General features: G+C 43.9%; 2 protein-coding genes across 2 annotated transcripts in view; both read left to right on the forward strand.

Moving 5' to 3' along the window:
• Positions 1 to 6,731, forward strand: part of LOC120024054 (acyl-CoA:lysophosphatidylglycerol acyltransferase 1-like) — an 80,858-nt gene extending 74,127 nt beyond the window's left edge. The window contains exons 7-8 of the mRNA XM_038968155.1: positions 3,591 to 3,697; positions 3,867 to 6,731. Coding sequence (XP_038824083.1) covers positions 3,591 to 3,697; positions 3,867 to 4,018 — 259 coding nt within the window. The 3' untranslated portion in view covers positions 4,019 to 6,731. The remainder of the gene's footprint in view (positions 1 to 3,590; positions 3,698 to 3,866) is intronic.
• A 4,777-nt stretch (positions 6,732 to 11,508) lies between these two features.
• nek2 (NIMA-related kinase 2) lies at positions 11,509 to 18,251 on the forward strand. Its single transcript, XM_038968886.1, has 9 exons — positions 11,509 to 11,857; positions 12,365 to 12,582; positions 14,047 to 14,287; positions 15,137 to 15,219; positions 15,318 to 15,444; positions 15,661 to 15,892; positions 16,219 to 16,273; positions 16,485 to 16,561; positions 17,021 to 18,251. The coding sequence occupies exons 1-9, from the start codon at positions 11,762 to 11,764 to the stop codon at positions 17,230 to 17,232; spliced, it is 1,341 nt and encodes a 446-aa protein (XP_038824814.1). The 5' UTR covers positions 11,509 to 11,761; the 3' UTR covers positions 17,233 to 18,251.
• The last annotated feature ends 328 nt before the right edge of the window (positions 18,252 to 18,579 follow it).

Genomic DNA, 18,579 nt, shown 5'->3' on the forward strand with positions numbered 1-18,579 from the left:
AATAATCATATTGTGTGCATGTAACCAATGTATCGCTCCACAGTTAGCAGTCAAATGTTTATGTGCAAGATGAAGTATGCCTGCAGGCTACCCCCGGTTGACTCTGTATGAAGTCTACAGCCTCTATGGTTAAAGGTGTTGTTGGAGAGCTAACTGAATCCTTCTGGCCTGGGGCTGGTCTAGCAGCTACAATCACAGGCTGTAGGGCATATGCCATACGTGTTGGCATGGGATCTAATCCTCTGTTTATGTCTACTTCTATCTTTCCTTCTCTCTTTCGTATCCGCCTTTCCCAATAAACAAAAAAATATGGAATGGCGATTAGGATTCCACTCCCTTAAAAAGGAATCCTCAGTGGCGCACACACAGAGATAAAGTGTTGTTTCTCTCTCGGGTCAGGCTGTCTGGAACTATTCTGAACAAAAATATAAACGCAACATGTAAAGTGTTGGTCCCATGTTTCTTGAGCTGAAATAGAAGATCCCCGAACTGTTCCATAAGCACTAAAAGCTTATTTCTCAAAAGCACGTTGCACACACATGTTTACATCCCTGTTAGTGAGCATTTCTCCTTTACCAAGATAATCCATCCACCTGACAGGTGTGGCATATCAAGAAGCTGATTAAACAGCATGGTCATTTGGCCCAGTGTTGTCTGGGTTTGGCCGTGGTAGGCTGTCATTGTAAATAAGAATTTTTTCTTAACTGACTTGCCTAGTTAAATAAAGGTTATATGTTTTTTTAATTTTAAACAAAAAAAATCGTTATACAGGTGCACCTTTGCTGGAAACAATAAAAGGCCACTTTCTAAAATATGCAGTTTTGTCACACAACACAGTGCCACAGATGTCTCTAGTTTTGAGGGAGTGTGTAATTGGCATGCTGACTGCAGGAATGTCCACCAGAACTGTTGCCAGAGAATTGAATGTTTAATTTCTCTACCATGAGAATTTGGCAGTACATCCAACCGGCCTCACAACCACAGACCACGTGTAACCACGCCAGCCCAGGACCTCCACATCCGGCTTCTGAGAACAGCCACCCGGACAGCTGATGAAACTGAGGAGTATTTATGTTTGTAATAAAGCCCTTTTGTGGGGAAAAACATTCTGATTGGCTGGACCTGGCTCCCCAGTCATGTGAAATACCTATATTAGGGCCTAATGAATTGTTTTAAATTGACTGATTTCAACTTTAACTCAGTAAACTTGTGACATTGTTGCATGATGTGTTTATATTGTTGTTGAGTATAGTTGTTTTATTGCCCACGCACAGACGACTTCCCTGCAGATAACAGATAAGAGAAGGGTGATCTCATGCCAGTCTACCATTTGATTAACCTGGATACTTCTCCATTCTACCTCCTGATTAACCTGGATCCTCCCCCACTCTGCTCCCCTGGCCCCTGATTAACCTGGATCCTCCTCCACTCTGGCCCCCTGGTCCCTGATTAACCTGGATCCTCCCCCACTCTGCCCCCCTGGTCCCTGATTAACCTGGATGGATCTTTTAGCCAGAGGAAAGCTCAGGGCAGTGGCCACTTTACTGATGCCCAAACAGCTAATTAAGTGGCCTAAGCCTGCTAGCTTCCCTTTCCTCTCGCTAGGCTCTAGGATTACTGGGTTATCTTCTACCACTGGGACCGGAGAGGGCCTCATAGGTAGGCAGTAGGCACGCTACACTAAAACAGCTATGTGTGTGTGGAACCATGGCTAGATGGGCTTGGTTCTCATGAATGGCTGCATCCCAAACGCCACCCTATTACCTATATCACAGGTGTCAAACTCATTCCACGGAGGGCCGAGTGTCTGCAGGTTTTTGCTCCTCCCTTCTACTTGATTGATGAATTAAGGCCACTAATTAGTGAGGAACTCCTTACACCTGGTTGTCTAGGTCTTAATTTAAAGGATAAAAGTCAAACATGCAGACACTAGGCCTTCCATGGAATGACTTTGACGCCGCTGCCCTATATAGTGCAATACATTTGGTCAGCTCTGTGTGTCATTTGGGTTGTACACTATATAGGATTATTACATATAGTTAGGATTAGACGGTTTCTGATTCGAGATCCACTGTTGACTAAATGTGGATCAATTAAAAAGCAGAGGAATTATTTTAAGAAACCATGTTTCATTTTCAGTGTGTTTCTCGTCAATTCTTTAGTGTTGCGTAGCTGGAGCAGGTTCAGTAGGGCACGCTGTCGCAAACATTTTGCAATGAAAAACAGAAATCTGTGTTTTTATTGGATGAGATCAGGCAGTACCTCCCCTGTTTCAATCTATTTCAAAACGTTTTTTCCCAACTTAACAGGACCCTGGTTTTGGCTGTGAGACGGGGGGGCATGCACTAATGACCTAGACCAGAGCTACATTGATCCTTTCAAGCATCCCTGTTACTGGTTCACAATGTAATAATCCTATTCCGTACAGTCAATGTTACAAAAAATACACATACACCAGTTAGGTGCAGTAAAATGTGTTGTTTTACAGGGTCAGCCATAGTAGTACACCGCCACTGGAGAAAGTTAGGGTTAAGTGCCTTGCTCAAGGACACATCGACAGATTTTTCACCTTGTCGTCTCAGGTATTCGAACCAGTGACCTTGCTCAATGCTCTAACCGCCTGGCTACCTGCCGCTGTACTATTGTGGTAGATGGGCTGTGTAGCTGTATTATTCAAGGATTCATGTCATGGGAGATGAGTGGGAGAATCTGACTTTTTTATCTGAAAGCATGATGTCCAGGGAAGCCTGGATGGCAGTTAGTTTACTTTCTGCCATCTCTTGTTTAGAAAGACTATAGTCTTGGATCTGAAAGGATTGGATTGGTTTAAGCAGTATGGCAGAATTACAACAAGCCTATCAGAGAGCTGGGTGGAGCTACTACCATATTGTTTCTATCTATCCAATCCTCTCAGAAGTGCCTTGGTGTGGTACAGGCCATTTCTGCACAGGCCCTGTGACAACGGAGCTGACTAATGCAAAAAAACGGCACGGCACTGTACAACAGCCAGCAGTTTTTAGCCCTGATAAAGTGACCGGGTTTGTGGTTTCTCTCATATGGGCAGGTGAGGTTTAGCCTGGTCGCAGATACGTTTGTGCTGACTTGCCAAGTTTGCAAGACCACACAAACAAGATCTGGGACCAGCTAGGTGAGGCAGCATTTCTCTGTTTGCTGGGACTGCTGTTTGTCTGTATCTCTGTAGAGTCAGAGGCAGGGATGGATTCCCTGTCACCGTGATTAGCCTGTCTGTTAATGAAGTCTCCTGAAAGAGCTGAGGCTTGTACTGCTTACACACACACGAACGCGCACACACTCTCTGATAAACTCATTAACAAACTTGGGTTGCAGCTCATTCTCACATCTCTCTACACATACACACACACTGTGGTAGACTCTTCTCTGGGATAGACTCAGCTCAGGGAGTGAGGAGACCGATCAATGCAGCCAGCCTTCGTTGAGAAAAAACTTCAATAATACTGTTCTGTCTGTCTGTGTCAGAATGGAAAGGGTAACCACATACATTGCCAACGCGAACATATTAAATAAATGTAATTAAATGTAATAATTCTCTCCCCTTGATCCTCTCCCAGGGTATACCCCATAAAGGAGGTTCCGGTAGAGACCAAGCCCCTGACAGATTGGCTGTACCAGAGGTTTGTGGAGAAGGAGGATCTACTGGCTCACTTCTACAAAACAGGTCGGTATTCACTGCTTTCTTTCTCCCTCTTTTTCTCCCTCCTCTCTTTCTGCCTTTCTTTCTGAGCTGTCTCTTTCTGGCCTCTCCCTCTATTTCAGAGAAGTGACTGTCCACATTGAGGCGTGATCACAATGTCGCTGACTATTCCTTCCTGTGTCCCCCCCAACAGGAGCCTTCCCTCCACCGAAAGGCCAGAAGGAGGCCGTCTCCCGGGCGATGACCCTTGACCCCGTGCGGCTCTGTCTCATCCAATCCCTGGCCTTTGCCTCGGGCTACCTGTGGTACAGCGTCCTCCAGTACTTCTACTACTGTTTGTTCTGAGTGTGCTGAAGAAGATGGAGTTTAAAAGTGGACCAGACCCTAATGGCACTGCTTCTGGATCAGTCGATGGCTCGCCCGCCCCGGCGCCATCTCTCCTTCCTATGATGGATGAATGTACATTTTGCAAAAACCGGGAGAGACTGAAAAAAAATGACCATGTTGGAGGCTATTTTCCCCCCTGGTTACATAAATACCTACACACACACAGACAAACGGACGGACACACACACAATTGACTGAAGCCCATACTTCTGAACATTAATCATTTACACATACTTACTACTTGGATATAAACGTCCCAATCTAGTTGGTCTCTCCAATGGAGCCTCATTCTCAAGCATGAGGCTCAGGATTTAGACTGAGGGTGTTTTCAAGTGGACTCTCTTCCTGGTCTTTAGGTGTAGTTTTACAGTGTGCGAGTATGCATTGTGTCTGCCATTGTACCCACCCCCACCCTCGGGTGAACCAACCCCCAGTTGGACCTCTCTCCAGGCCTGCTGATTCTGCGGTTGACCCACACTACAGAGAGGGTGGGCTGTTGTATGTACCATCAGAGACTACCATGCCAACCCCTCTCCTCTAGCCTTCATTGCACTAAAAGGATCCCTACTACCCCCCTCTTCTACTCCAGGAAATATTCCTGAATGGTAGCTGTTAATGTTTATTTTAAATTGCCCCTCCCCTTAACAACGGCCATTGCATTTGTTGTGGTCGTCGTCGCTCTCTATCTACGTTGAAGTCTTGGAGACTTTACTCTGTCTGTCTTCGACAGTATTCTGAACTGACTGACTGCGGGGGAATCTTCTTGTTTACACTAGTGGCCCTCCGTCTGGGCCTAAAGGGACACTGGCGACGATGTCAGGCTCTGGTTAGGACTGTTTCCACAACATGTGGTCGGGGTACCTGGTTCTGGAACCAAGGGGGGAAGGAGGACACAGCGGCGGAGGAACAGTGCCCAAACGCTGATGACAGAACACTGATGGCACATTGGGACAGCACTCTGATCCGATCCACCCTGAAAACAAACTCCCCTAACACCCTCTCCACCCCCCTGTCCTCACTCGTACACACACAGAGCAGAGTGGATCTCTGTCCATATAGGAACGTCTCAGCGAGCCAAACTGAAAAAGGAGGACAAAGCTGAATTTACCCCCATTGGACTCCATACTGTAGTTTTACAAATATTTAAGTCATGGGGTGGGGAATGACATAATAAAAATATAATTTTTATAGATGTGGCTACCCTAATGCTCTGCATTCTAAATTAGAGATTTTGGCTTACACACTCATTGGTGTCATTACTGTAAATTTACAGCATAACCCCCCCCTTTATATATATAAATTGATGTCGCGCTGCTCCGCGATAACGGAGTTTCGACAGCAAATCACTGTTAGTGGTCAGATTTTATTTCAATTTTAAATGACTTGAACTGTTGTCCTTACGTCATGGGTATGTTTATTCTTGTACATAACGAAGCTGAGGAAGAAATTCAATGTTGTGAGGGACTGCAACCGATGTTATCTCTCTCTTGGTCCGTACTATTTCTGATTTGTTTTTAATTTTGAAATATCATAAATGTTTAAAGAACAAGAAAAAAATGAGGAAGAAAAAGCAAACGGCTTTTGAAACCAGTCACTTCTTTGTTACTTCCCTGTTTCTTGACCTTTGGTTTGACCTCTGACCTGGATGTTATTCATTCGCGCTTCATGAATCCAGAGGGCTCGGCCAGGCTCTCATCTCCTGCACTGTCACACTGCTCATTGATACACATATGGCCCTGTTGGAATACTTCAGAAATGCATCCTTTCCTTTCTACCTTTCTTGACATAATCACAGCTCTGAAGTGGTTGGATTGGTGGAAGTAACGGGACAGGAACATAGGCCCCTCCCCCCTAGGCACTGGATGATTCCCACTTGGAGATGTTAAAAGGACTTGATTGATGTGTGCAGTATATGGCAAATCTCCCACCTAGCCTATTAAAGATATTGCCAATTTACTGATCTCTATCCAGTCCTTTTAGATCTTAGGGGGGTACCAAGAAGCTGTCTATTGGTAGGGCATTACGTTTTTGATTTGAAACTAGACCATCCAGGAAGAAATCACTCCTTCACATTGGAGGGGAATTCAGACACGGCCCAGCAATTATGCACCAATTCTCTCCCAAAAGTTGTTTTAATAATACCATGGGGGTTTTTTTATCTAAAAAATATATATAAACACACCTAAGAGGTATTTACGCTTTAGATGAACAGCTACAATCATGATGTCTAAGGAATGCAAACGGAATGCATTTTAGTCATGACTTACCTCTTAAACTGTGGTTAATACTGTCCAGTAACAGGCTGTGTATGAAAGACAGAAGGCTGGCTGGTTCGGGAGATAAGGAGTCCATTTGAAGATAGGGACGTACATTTTTAGCGGTCATCTTTGTGCCGGTCCCGTGAGATTGCTTTTCAATGTGAGAGAGTGACAGAAAATGAAGCTTCATCTTCTTTTTTATTTTTAACTGTCTCCAAAGAAAGGCAGGTAAAAATCTGATTTCCTAGATATGGTTTTAGGAAAGAAAAACAATGACAACGTTAAGAATTTTAACAAACGATACTAGAAACTCTGTAATTTTCCATTTTGTACTCCTCCCTTTCTTCCTAGCTACACAGCCATTTTACAACACAAAGAACTTGTGCTGGAATAAAAGTGATGGTCATAAAGATCCTGATAGCTTGTCTGATTTTTCCTCTGCCTCATTCTCTCTGCCTCATATTCTCTCTGCCTCATACTCTCTCTGCCTCATACTCAGTATTTGATGTTGGTTTTTGAAGTGTCTGACACACCCCTTTTCAGATGGCACACGTTTACTTCTGTTGGAGTTTTATGTAAATAAATATACATATAGATATATATATATAAATTTTATTAGGAGCCATTATCTCACTAATATACTGAGAATGTGTAGAGAGGGTGTCACTCATAGAATGTGTGATATACTTGTGAGCTACTGAGACCTGATTGAATTTAGACTGCGGTGCATGAGGCATTTTTAATAAAGGCCCACTCCTTAATTTGAAGAAGAAAAAAAACAATTGCAGCTCAGCCATGTCTCAAGGCGAGGTAAGAACAAAAAAAATAACACAACAGGAGCGTAACATTTGTAAATCAAACTCTTTCACAATGTATTTGTATTTTTTTCTATGTCTTGGAGTGGTATGGGTAAGCAAACCCCTTTCTCCCACACCTAAACCCAGCACAATAAATAGTGATTTTATGGTGCTCTGATTGCATCTGTCAGGTTTATTGTCAGGCTTATTTCCTCATTTTCTATTGACATAGGCACTGATAGTGATGCCGTTGCCACAGGGCGGTTTCCAGGTAACTAAAGCCTGTCCTTGCTTTTGGTCTCTGCTCTTTGTTTAACCGTGGCATCTGTCATTTGACCACAGAGACCCAACGGTTTACATTACAGATCCTCTTTCAGCTCTGAAACGGGTCGTCCTCAGTAGGAAGAAAACCATTCAAACCGGGGAGGCACTAACTAAATTTGTTCGTAGATTTTCATTTCCTGTTCCAAAACGTTTTGCTACGCTGTGCCATTCTGAACACAGCCCATGTTAGAGGAAGTGAGTGAATGCCACCACGTTTCTTCCTGGTGTGTATTCACGTTATAGAACATTGCAGATAGTGTCAGCTTTATTAATTACATTTTTATGTCCAATTCTGCATGACAGAATATCATGCCTGTTCTACAAAATGCATTTCTATCTGAAAATGTCACGTTTCGCACCCTTCTGAACAGACACTTGTTCTATCTACACAGAGTATCTGTCACTTCTCAGACTTCTCTTTATCCTTCTACGCTTATCATTTGGCACAGGACTGAATTACTAAGATTGTTGCATTTATTTGTTGCCAGGTAGGCATAAACCACTGGGGCGAGGTCATGAATGAGAGGCCTTGTGGCCACTTGTTAAACTAAGCCGCCTGACTGGCAGATGTAGTAAAATGTTACATCATGTATAGGATGATAAGCGAGGATCTAGAGCAAGGGCGGCCTGGCTTGTCATCGCCATAGCAGCTGGAGTGAAGGGGGAAGGGAGGAGGAGGGCTGGGTCTCTGCGAGAGCCACATAGCTGCAGGCAGCCAATGGGTAGCCAGGGCCTAGGCACTGGGAAGTGAGCTGGAAAATGGGATTAAAGATGCACAGGAGAGACTATAAGGACCCTGCTGACCTGCAAAATGACTAATCTGGGATTCACACCAGAGCGTCATCTCCATACCAAACAACTGAGAGGGAGGACCAAAGTCAGACCAGGGATCTCCTTTCGTCACAACGTGTCAGAGCTGTGTATTTTCATGGCCAGCGTAAGCCAGAGACTACAGAATTAATATTAATAATCTACATTTACAACAACCCCATACATATTCTTCTCTGAAGGCCTAGTAATTTTCTGTTTTACACAAGTGATGTGAAAGGTGTAGGACGAAGTTGCCGCTAGACCAGGGATGGGCAACTGGCAGCCGGCCCCCCTTTTGTATATGTATATATATGATGTGGGTACGCAGACCCATGAGCCACTGTGGCCCCTCATGATGAATAATGTTTTTTTTTGTGGCCCCCTCCCTCATCAAAGTTGCCGATCCCCGCCCTAGATGCTGATCTTGGTTCAGTTTTCCATTTCCCCCACTGATGGTTAGGATTCGGAGAGAGGAAGCTTATCCTAGATCTGTCCCTTGAGGGAAACTTCACCCCGGAGCCAATGTGAACACATCAGTGTAGAAACAAACACATGTACCGGTATGTTCTTGACTGCACACAGACTCCACCATGCCCAGCCGCAGGTAAGCTAGGCTATAGCGTCGCTCCCAGAATGCCTGCAGTGACAGTTACACTAAATGCATCACAAGCATAGCTCCACAGGGTACCATGTCTTCATGCTCGGCTGCTCTGGTCTGGTTGATAAATGTTGTGGTTCGTGGCTGCTCCCCTTGAGTCAGCAAACACTAAAACTTGACATGGTGGCAGGGGAAGGCCAGGGTGATCTGCGGGGGGGAAGGCCAGGGTGACCTACGATGGAGGACAGTCTGAGGGGAAGCAGGCAGATGAATGTCACAGTACAGCAATATGGCTGCAGCCACCAGCTCCGCCACCTTCCATGCCCGGTGACACCAAAGACCCACCAACTCCTTGGATAGGGGCTTGTCCGGTACACACACACGCCGATACATAAACACACATACGCAGTACACAAGCATATACACATTGACACACACGGTATATAAAAAGACCAAAGGATATAGACAAGAAAACTGACTGACACCCCTGTTGTGATAGTGTGCCATTCAAACGGGGTCCACTGTCTCTCCCTCCTAGCTCTTGGCCCTCAGAGAGATGGGTGACACCTAGCGTGGCCCCCCAAGGGACCCTAGTCGCCCCCGGCGGTCTTTGTTGTTTTGGTTGTCAGCCTCACATTAAGCACCCCAACGCTCCTGACTTGCTTACAGAAAGAGGGACACTGGTACCATAACAGCCCCTCTGTAGGAAATTACCTTTGTGGTGACAGACAGACTCTTTTACACCGCACCGTGAGCCCTGCCATGTCCTCCTGACGTGTGTGTGTACGACGCAGTGTGACGGCAGGAGAGAGAGACGAGTGACACAGGGGTAATTCGAAGACGCCTGTCACCACGGTATGCCCCTAGAGGGACTCTGCAGGGGGCCTTGTTAATTACATGACACCGCTGCTGAGGATTGATACCGTGTTTGCTGGATCTTGATTCCCAGTAGCCTCCCCTGTGTGCATGAGAGGGCGCCATGGAAACAGCCCTAGTGGCAATGACCTTTTTGGGGCAATTAATAGGTGCACAGGTATAATTGGAATTAGATATTGTTGCCGCAAACTAGCCTGTCTACATGGGCCCCTGTCTTTCACAGGGTGCATCACAACAGGGAAGATGCTTGGTGATATGAAGACAACGACGAGATCATTTCACACTGACAAGTTCCGGGTCATGTTCATTAGGCACTAAACAGAAGAAAGTGGACTAAAACGGAAGGAATACCTGCACGTGTCCAATGAGAAATGCTCATTTTTTGTTTTCTGTTGTAAAATGTTTTGCGATGGTGTGCATGAATGAATATGACCCAGGTAAAGTGCTATTGATATCCCTGGATGGAGTGTGAGGTCTCTGTTTCGAGTTTCAATGTACCTCACAGTAATCAACACGATCTGCAGATTTCATGGGTGCCTATCATCTAGCCTAGCTGGCCCACTCAACCTTAGTACAAACGCCAAACAACCTCCCTGTCAATGCAGGCAGTAAATCAATGAGCAGTGTTGTGTTGTAGGGTATCACTTTCTCTGTGATGAGGGTAGATCAACAGTTGATCACAAAATGTGGCACTCGCTATGTGAGGTCAACTGCTAACAATGTCTAACACACTGCTCCCCTGACAGTGATTTATGATGCAGACTGATACCCATATTCATCATTGCTCTGGGACTGTGGGACAGACAGAGAACTCAGCCTGGCTGCCACATGTTCTCACAATGACAAGCTACGCAGCAGAAAATGATTATAAAGTCAATGATGCATATGTAAAAACACCCAAGAGGGTTCAAGGCTGTCTGTATCTTGATATCCACTAGAATCTGAGAGGAATTGTAGAGTTCACAAAATAATGTTTTTTTATTTACACTGGATATTCTATTCTCTTTTATTCTATTTTGTTTTATTATATTCTAACTGGCATAGATGGACCTAATGTACTTTGATTAGTTATCAGATAGATGTGTGGAAGTACTAGACAATCACTAGAAGCTATTATATTCTAACTTGCGTGGACAGTGGCCACCTTCAGTTTTCAGTTTCATGGGGCAGGATAAAAGTAGAGTATGCTTTTTCTGCCACCTTGTGGTGAGATACACACGGGGTAGTGGCAGGTAGCCTAGCGTTTAAGTGCGTTGGGCCAGTAACTGAAAGGTCGCTGATTCGAATCTGCGAGCCGACTAGGCGAAAAATCTGCCGATGTGCCCTTGAGCAAGGCACTTACCCCGTAATTGCTCCTGTAAATCGCTCTGGGTAAGCGCGTCTCCTAAATGACAAACATGTAAATGTTGTGTCATAGATGGTATAGATTACTTAAACTCTGTGGTAATCAGCAAGTGAAGATTCCATATTTTAGATGTATACGTGGGGTTCTGTGAATGTATTACATTACTACGTTTTAATTTGGACAAATGCGGTATGCAAATATATTTCCACGCAATCGTACTGTCTTTGATAGAACGTTTCCGTCACTGAGGTATCGTCAGAACGGTTCCCGTCGGCAAAATAATTATTCCCCTTTAAACAACCGCGCCAAATCTCGCGGGTTTCAGATGCTTAGCAACCAGCAGCTTGTGTCTTCATTACAGCCAATTAGAACATTCTATATGTAGTAGACGGACCAATCACATTGAAGAATTCAGGCACCAATTTGAAACCAGCGCAAGGAATCCCCTGCTTCCTTTCGTTGCTTGTGTTATCAACATAAAACACGTTGTTTTGACGAGTAGTTAGCTAGCTATTTTATCAATACGTTATCGGAGAGATATAGTCAGCATTTACGTTTGCTAACGATATTTCAAGAAAGAAGACGTCCAGAATAGTCGTTATTGCTCTTCGATAGATAGCTGCGTTAGGTACCTTGCATTGCAATCTGCATTTAGCTAGCTAGTTATATAACGTTAACGTTCGCTACGACAAAATGCCATCTCGTGTTGAAGATTATGAGGTGTTGTATACCATAGGGTCAGGGTCTTACGGAAAATGTCAGAAAATACGGAGGAAGTCTGATGCGAAGGTAAGTGTTACCGACGTTTTATTAAGGCGTTGTTTGATCAACGTTAGCTAGCTATGTTTGCTTTGCATGCTCTCATTGCACCTATCAAGGTAACCAGAGCCAGTGCGTAACGTTTGCCTCTGGGGGATGCTCTTGAGACGAGACAAAAGGTGTCCCCTAAGTGGACAGACATTTTTTTTTTTTTTACATTTATTTTAGAAATGACCTCATTGGACATTAAGCGGGGAACAACACCAGACCTCCCCACATCAGCAATACTAAAGCATTTGCCATGTTTGCCTACAACTGCGAGGAACTGTGTGGTTTTATGATATGGCACGTGTTATATAGCTAGCTATACATATGAACCACACTGCTAACATTTAACTAAACCAGGATTTGACGTAAAACAAACAGGTAGCTAGCAAATATCCTACACTGTATGTTTATCTTTAAAATGTTTCCCAACATCAACAAGTTTTGGCCAATCAATACATGTTTAGTCCTGTTGTCTGGGTTTCGTCATAGATTCTAGTTTGGAAGGAGTTGGACTACGGCACAATGGCTGAGAGCGAGAAGCAGATGCTGGTGTCCGAGGTCAATCTCCTGCGTGAACTGAAGCATCCAAACATTGTGAGATATTATGACCGCATCATTGACCGGACCAACACCACACTGTACATCGTTATGGAACACTGTGAAGGCGGTGACCTCTCCAGCCTCATCACCAGATGCATCAAAGAAAGGTGTGTGTGTGTTTTGTGCTGACCTTGGTTCCCTTGTCCAGCATGTGTCATGTATACACCTCTCTGATGGCCATCCCACTCTGACACCAGGTGGTGAACTGCGACAGTGCAACACCCTTTGTGGGTTTTGAATGTTTTATTTTATTTAACTAGGCAAGTCAGTTAAGAGCACATTCTTATTTACAATGACGGCCTAGGAACAGTGGGTTTACTGCCTTGTTCAGGGGCAGAACGACATTCTTACCTTGTCAGCTCGGAATTCGATCTAGCAACCTTTCAGTTACTGGCCCAACGCTCTACCTGCCACCCTGTAGGATGGTTATGGTTGAGTGGCCAGACAGAAGTGCCTTTTACTGAAGAGTGACATGACAGTCTGCTTGGAGTTTGCCAAAAGGCACCCAATGGACTCTCAGACCATGAGAAACAAGATTCTCTGGTATGCTGAAACCAAGATTAAACCCTTTGGCCTGGATGCCAAGTGTCATGTCTGGAGGAAACCTGGCACCATCCCTATGGTGGTGGCAGCATCATGCTGTGGGGATGTTTTTCAGCGGCAAAGACTGGGAGGCTAGTCAGGATTGAGGGAAAGATGAACGGAGCAAAGTACAGAGATCCTTGATAACCTGCTCCAGAGCGCTCAGGGCCTCAAACTGGGTGAAAGGTTCACCTTCCACCAGAATAACGGCCATAAGCACACAGCCAAGACAATGCTAGAGTGGCTTCGGGACAAGTCTCCTGAATGTCGTTGAGTGGCCCGGACTTGAACCTGACTTGAACCCCTACAAAGAGCAGTGCAGCAACGCTCTCCATCCAACCTAGCAGTGCTTGAAAGGATCTGCAGAGAAATATAGGCGTGCCAAGCTTGTAGCATCATACCCAAGAAGACTCGTGGCTGTAATCGCTGCCAAAGGTGCTTCAACAAAGACTGAGTAAAGGGTCGGAATACTTATGTAAATGTGTTATTTCATTAATTTATATATTTGCAAAAATGACAACCTGTTTGCGTTGTCATTATGGGGTATTGTATGTAGATTGATGAGGAGGGATAAAAACAATTTAATCAATTTTAAAATAAGGCTGTAAAGTAACAATGTGGAATTCAAGATCCGAATTCTTTCCGAATGCACTGTACACACACACACACACACACACACATGCTACACACACATTCATGCTACGTACACATCACAACTGCTGCTACCAGACACGTATTATATTGCTCAGTTTATACACCCCCCCCCCCCCCCCCCCATACACGTGTGCACATTGGACTATAAATAGCGTGTTCCTGTATTATGCTAAAATGTTTACTCTATTGAGCCATTTACTTAATGTTCGGATTTTTATTATTTATTGTTGCATTGTTGAGAAGAAACCTGCAAGAAAGCATTTCGTTAGACATCGTCCATGTGTATTTCTTACATGTGACTAATAAAACTTGTATGTTGTGTTCCTGGTGTCCAGGCGTTACTTGGAGGAGGAATTCATCATGCGAGTCATGGCACAGCTCACTCTTGCCCTGAAGGACTGCCATCGCCGGAGCAATGGTGGGGCCACAGTGCTGCACAGAGATCTTAAGCCCGCCAATATCTTCCTGGATGTCAAGCAGAATGTCAAGCTTGGCGACTTTGGTCTCGCACGTATCCTGAACCATGACACCAGTTTCGCTAAGACTTTCGTCGGGACCCCATACTACATGTCTCCTGTGAGTCCGTAGCAAAGGCAATCATATAATTGTGAATCCTATACTCCAAGTTGCTATTCATGTCATGAACAGGTAGCCCTGTGAACAACGGCCACCGTAGGGATAACTGCCGTTCGCCATCTGCGCCCTTTCAACAGCCTAGATTTACTGCGGTCTTTCGGAGATGGGTTCTCAAACTCTTACAATGTTTTGATTATTGCTTGAACAGTCGGTGAGATTACATTTGATTGTCATCTTAGAATACCTATTTTGGATGCAGCAGTTCACTAGAACAGTGCTTCCCAACCCGGGTTACTAGGACGCCTGGGGGTACTTGGCCTATCGACAAGGGGTTGATGAGAAGATTCATGAGATCAAAGGCCTACTGATAAAATTCACGTGAGGGGGTTCTTCAGGGTTACTCCGGGCAGAGCAAAATGTATTTGATGGTATAGTAACCGAGAAAGGTTGGGAACCACTGAGCTAGAATGCTAATGCTCATTGATATAGGTTGTGACAAAGTTAGCCAAAGGGAATTTTAACTGATTTGAAGTGTTTTTAAGTATAATGCAGCTGATTGGCAACAATGACAAACATTATATTACGCAGGACATTCATACGTGCCTTACAATCCAATTTAGAATCAAAAAGTTGTGTGAAATGCACTCCTAAGCAACGTGTAAATAGAGGCCTTTTTTGCTGGCGGTCTGAGTACTTCCCTGTGTTTTCCCCCACGGTGGGGAAATTGTCAATACCGACTCCAACTATGATTATGGTTTAAAAGTAGATATTTTTTTAATTATGATTTTAGAGAAATAATGAGCTTGTCTAATCAGTTTGTCAATGTCTGGACACTTTCATATTTTACAGGAACAAATAAATCGCATGTCCTACAATGAGAAATCAGATATCTGGTCCTTGGGGTGCTTGTTGTATGAACTCTGTGCCTTATCGTGAGTTACCTTGCCTGTCATCTATATTCTTGCTCAATATCCCCCAGTCAATGCATTAGACGATATTGAAGTCTGGCGCATGCATTTCTTCCATGTAGGCCTCCTTTCACAGCTTATAACCAAAAAGAGCTGGCAGAGAAGATCCGAGAGGGAAAGTTTAGGAGAATCCCCTACCGGTATTCAGAGGAGCTGAATACACTCCTGTCCAGAATGCTCCATTTAAAGGTTTGGAACAACTTTCACAGCACTGATAATCTCCATATAAAGTTCAGGGCATCTTGTGAGCAACTGCTGCACTTCTGTTGAGATGATTGTTTGTCTGAATCACCAAGCATGTAATTTGGCTCGATATACAATTTCAACGTCAAGAGATTTGAATCCCTCACTCCCTTGTACTCAAACTACCAGTTTGCTTTGTCGATTTGACTGCCGTGTTGCCAGGACTACCTGAGGCCCTCAGTTGAGTCCATTCTCCAGAGCAGCCTGTTGACGGACCTGGTCGCCGATGAGCAGAGGCGGGCGCATGCAAGACACCGGAGGAGGTCGGCTGATCCAGAGAAACCAAAGCCTGCAGAGTCTTCAACCGCCCCTACCATTGCAGCACTGAGGCTGAAGGAGCAGGTGCTGCGGCACAGGGAGAAGGCCCTGAAGGAGCGAGAGGAGAGGCTGGAGCGTGAGTGTCATTTGCCCTTATCAGGGTTGGGCTCAATTCTGTTTTTAGCTCAGCCAATTCAGGAAGTGAATGTCCATTTCAATTAATGTCCTGAATTGAAAATGTTTTCAAACCCAACCCTGGTCCCTATAATGTCCTAGTCACAGATGAGACCCTGTGGTGTTGGAACGTGCATGTTTTTTGGGGTCAGTCTTGTTGAAATGATTGGTTGTAAAGAAGGTCAGTGTGTCACTGGCTATGCTACCGAGTATACACAGACTGAATTGTTTGTAACCTGAGGTATGTTTAATTTAAATCTGGTGAATGTGTTTCCATTCCTCCTACAGAGCGGGAGCAGGAGCTTTGTGTTCGCGAGAGACTATCAAATGAGAAGCTTTCCAGGTAAAACGGAGCTCTCTTGGATCACTTAATTTACTTGAAATGCAGCAAACTGCTGTTTGTCAGACTAAATCCTAAGGCTTTAATCCTCCTCCAAGCTGTGCTAATGCTACTTTTGCTTCCTGCTTTGGTGTTATAATCTCATTGCTTGCTATAAAACTGCAAGTGGGTATAATCCATTTTGACTCCCAACAATGTTTGCTTTTTGTTTTAGAGCGGAGAGTTTGTGGAAGAGCTACAACTTGGTGAAACAGCAGAAGGCCCTGCCACTGCTCTATTCCAATGAAATGGGTATGGGAGTCAAGCGAAGGCCTCTGGACCCCCAGAACATTGAGAAGAACTGAGCATTGTGTTCACTTCTCTAATTGGGGAATTTTTAGCATTTTACTGTATTTTTGTGTATTTATGAATTTTAACCTTGTGAATGTGTGTATATATATGTATATATTTTTTTACTGCAATAAAACCTGCAACAAACATGGGGTGGGAACCAGGAGGTAAATGAGGGGTACTTGTTTTGCTTTGTAATTGAAGTTCAATATAATATACAGTAGCCATGGGGTAACCATGTTTTTAAATGAAATAAAGGTGGGAAGCATATTTGATTTAGAGTTAAGTTATGAATTTTAACATTTCTGGGTAGTCTGAAAAATCCCAGAGGCATCCTACAAAGGAGGGTCTTTATCTGAGCTGTTTTTTGTAGAGTTCCATAAATAAAAAATATAACGCTTTGCCGTCTTGGCCCCTTAGATGAGGGAGAGGCGAACGTCTCACCTGGAAAGAAGGTCCATTTTGCCGGAGAAAGCAAAGAGAACCAGAGGCCAGATCAGAAGCAGAGTGTGAAGAGCCAGGAGCTGGGGCTGAAGAAGAGGCTGCAGGCAGCCAACATGCGGGCCCAGGCCCTGGGGGAGGTGGAGAGGCTCTACCAGCTCAAGAGCTGGCAGATCCTAGGCATCCGCTAGCCCACAGAGAGTCTGCTGCCTAGGGCCTGACTAACAGTGTCATGTGGATGGATGAATATATGGTTGTCTGAGGTGTGTCCCTGAAGTAGCAGGTCTCTGCTTTAGTTTTCTTGACTAACATTAGTTTCAGAGCTATTGAAACCTAGCGGTCCATAGGGAAATTATGTAGCTTTAATTTATTTGTATCATGGTGATTGGTTTGTACTATGGTGAAATTGCCTAATATTGGATGCCAGATATCTCTGTTTATAGTGGTGTTTGTGTTTCTTCAACCTTGACATTTAAAATGTGTTGTTGATGCTCAGAATTTCACTCAAGTTCTGATTTGTGAATATGTGATTTATAACCACTATGTACATACTGTATGGTGGCATTAAAAATATATTTAAAGGGCAATGTTAGTACGTTATCTGAAGATGTATAAATAGGTGTACACTCCCGCATACACTTCTGTTCAGGAAATATGTCAATGTTTTGCAAATATGATATTGGGATGGGTTGGCAAAAAACAGGCACTGTTGACCTTCAACAAATGTCTGTTTCAGACAGGTCCACTTTCTGTATAACTGTCAACTGATTGACCTTTGTCCGTAATGCTTTATTGTTCCTTTGCCCTTGAATGGTCTATTTATTTCAAGGTTGCATCATGTACTTTATTTTGGTTGCATGATGGTTCAGTTCTTGGTAAATGTGTTTCTAATCTTCATTTACATGTTTTGTTTTCTAAACATAAGCAATTTGCATAGAAGTTTGGCCAGGAAAATGATGTGGGAACATAAGTAGTGAGTATCCTCTTGTGAACATTAAAGGCAGCTGTAATCAGTGATTACTGTTGCAGAATGTACACCTACATTATCTCTTCTAAATGAAAGGTTTATGTTGCATGTGTTGATCTCCATTCACACCAAGTAAAGAGTTTATCTGGTGATTGACTAGCTTCACTTGAAACAATGTAAACGGAAACATTTGCAACCTGTTGATGTACTGTACATTTAAAGGTTTGTATTTAGTATCTCCCACATGATGTAATTTGTCCTTATCATTTCTCTTCAAAGCACCTCCAACAAAGTGAATCATGTGAATGTGAGGGCCTAGCCCTAGATGCATTCAAAGTTGTTACATTTATTTAAGTATTGCCAGGACATTTTACCTATCAAAGATGTTTGAACAGAAGGTGAAAAAATACACCATTTTTATTTATAACGATAGTCTAGTAGGCCAAGTCTTTTCAGTTTGTAATAGTGCTGGACATGTAGTCTAACCTAATGTATTTTGGATTTATACTATTTTGTTACCACACAGAAATAAGATAAGGGGGCCGTGTGGAGATGCTACACACTATCCTAA

Source organism: Salvelinus namaycush, chromosome 29, assembly GCF_016432855.1.
Source record: "Salvelinus namaycush isolate Seneca chromosome 29, SaNama_1.0, whole genome shotgun sequence".
Lineage (NCBI taxonomy): Eukaryota > Metazoa > Chordata > Actinopteri > Salmoniformes > Salmonidae > Salvelinus > Salvelinus namaycush.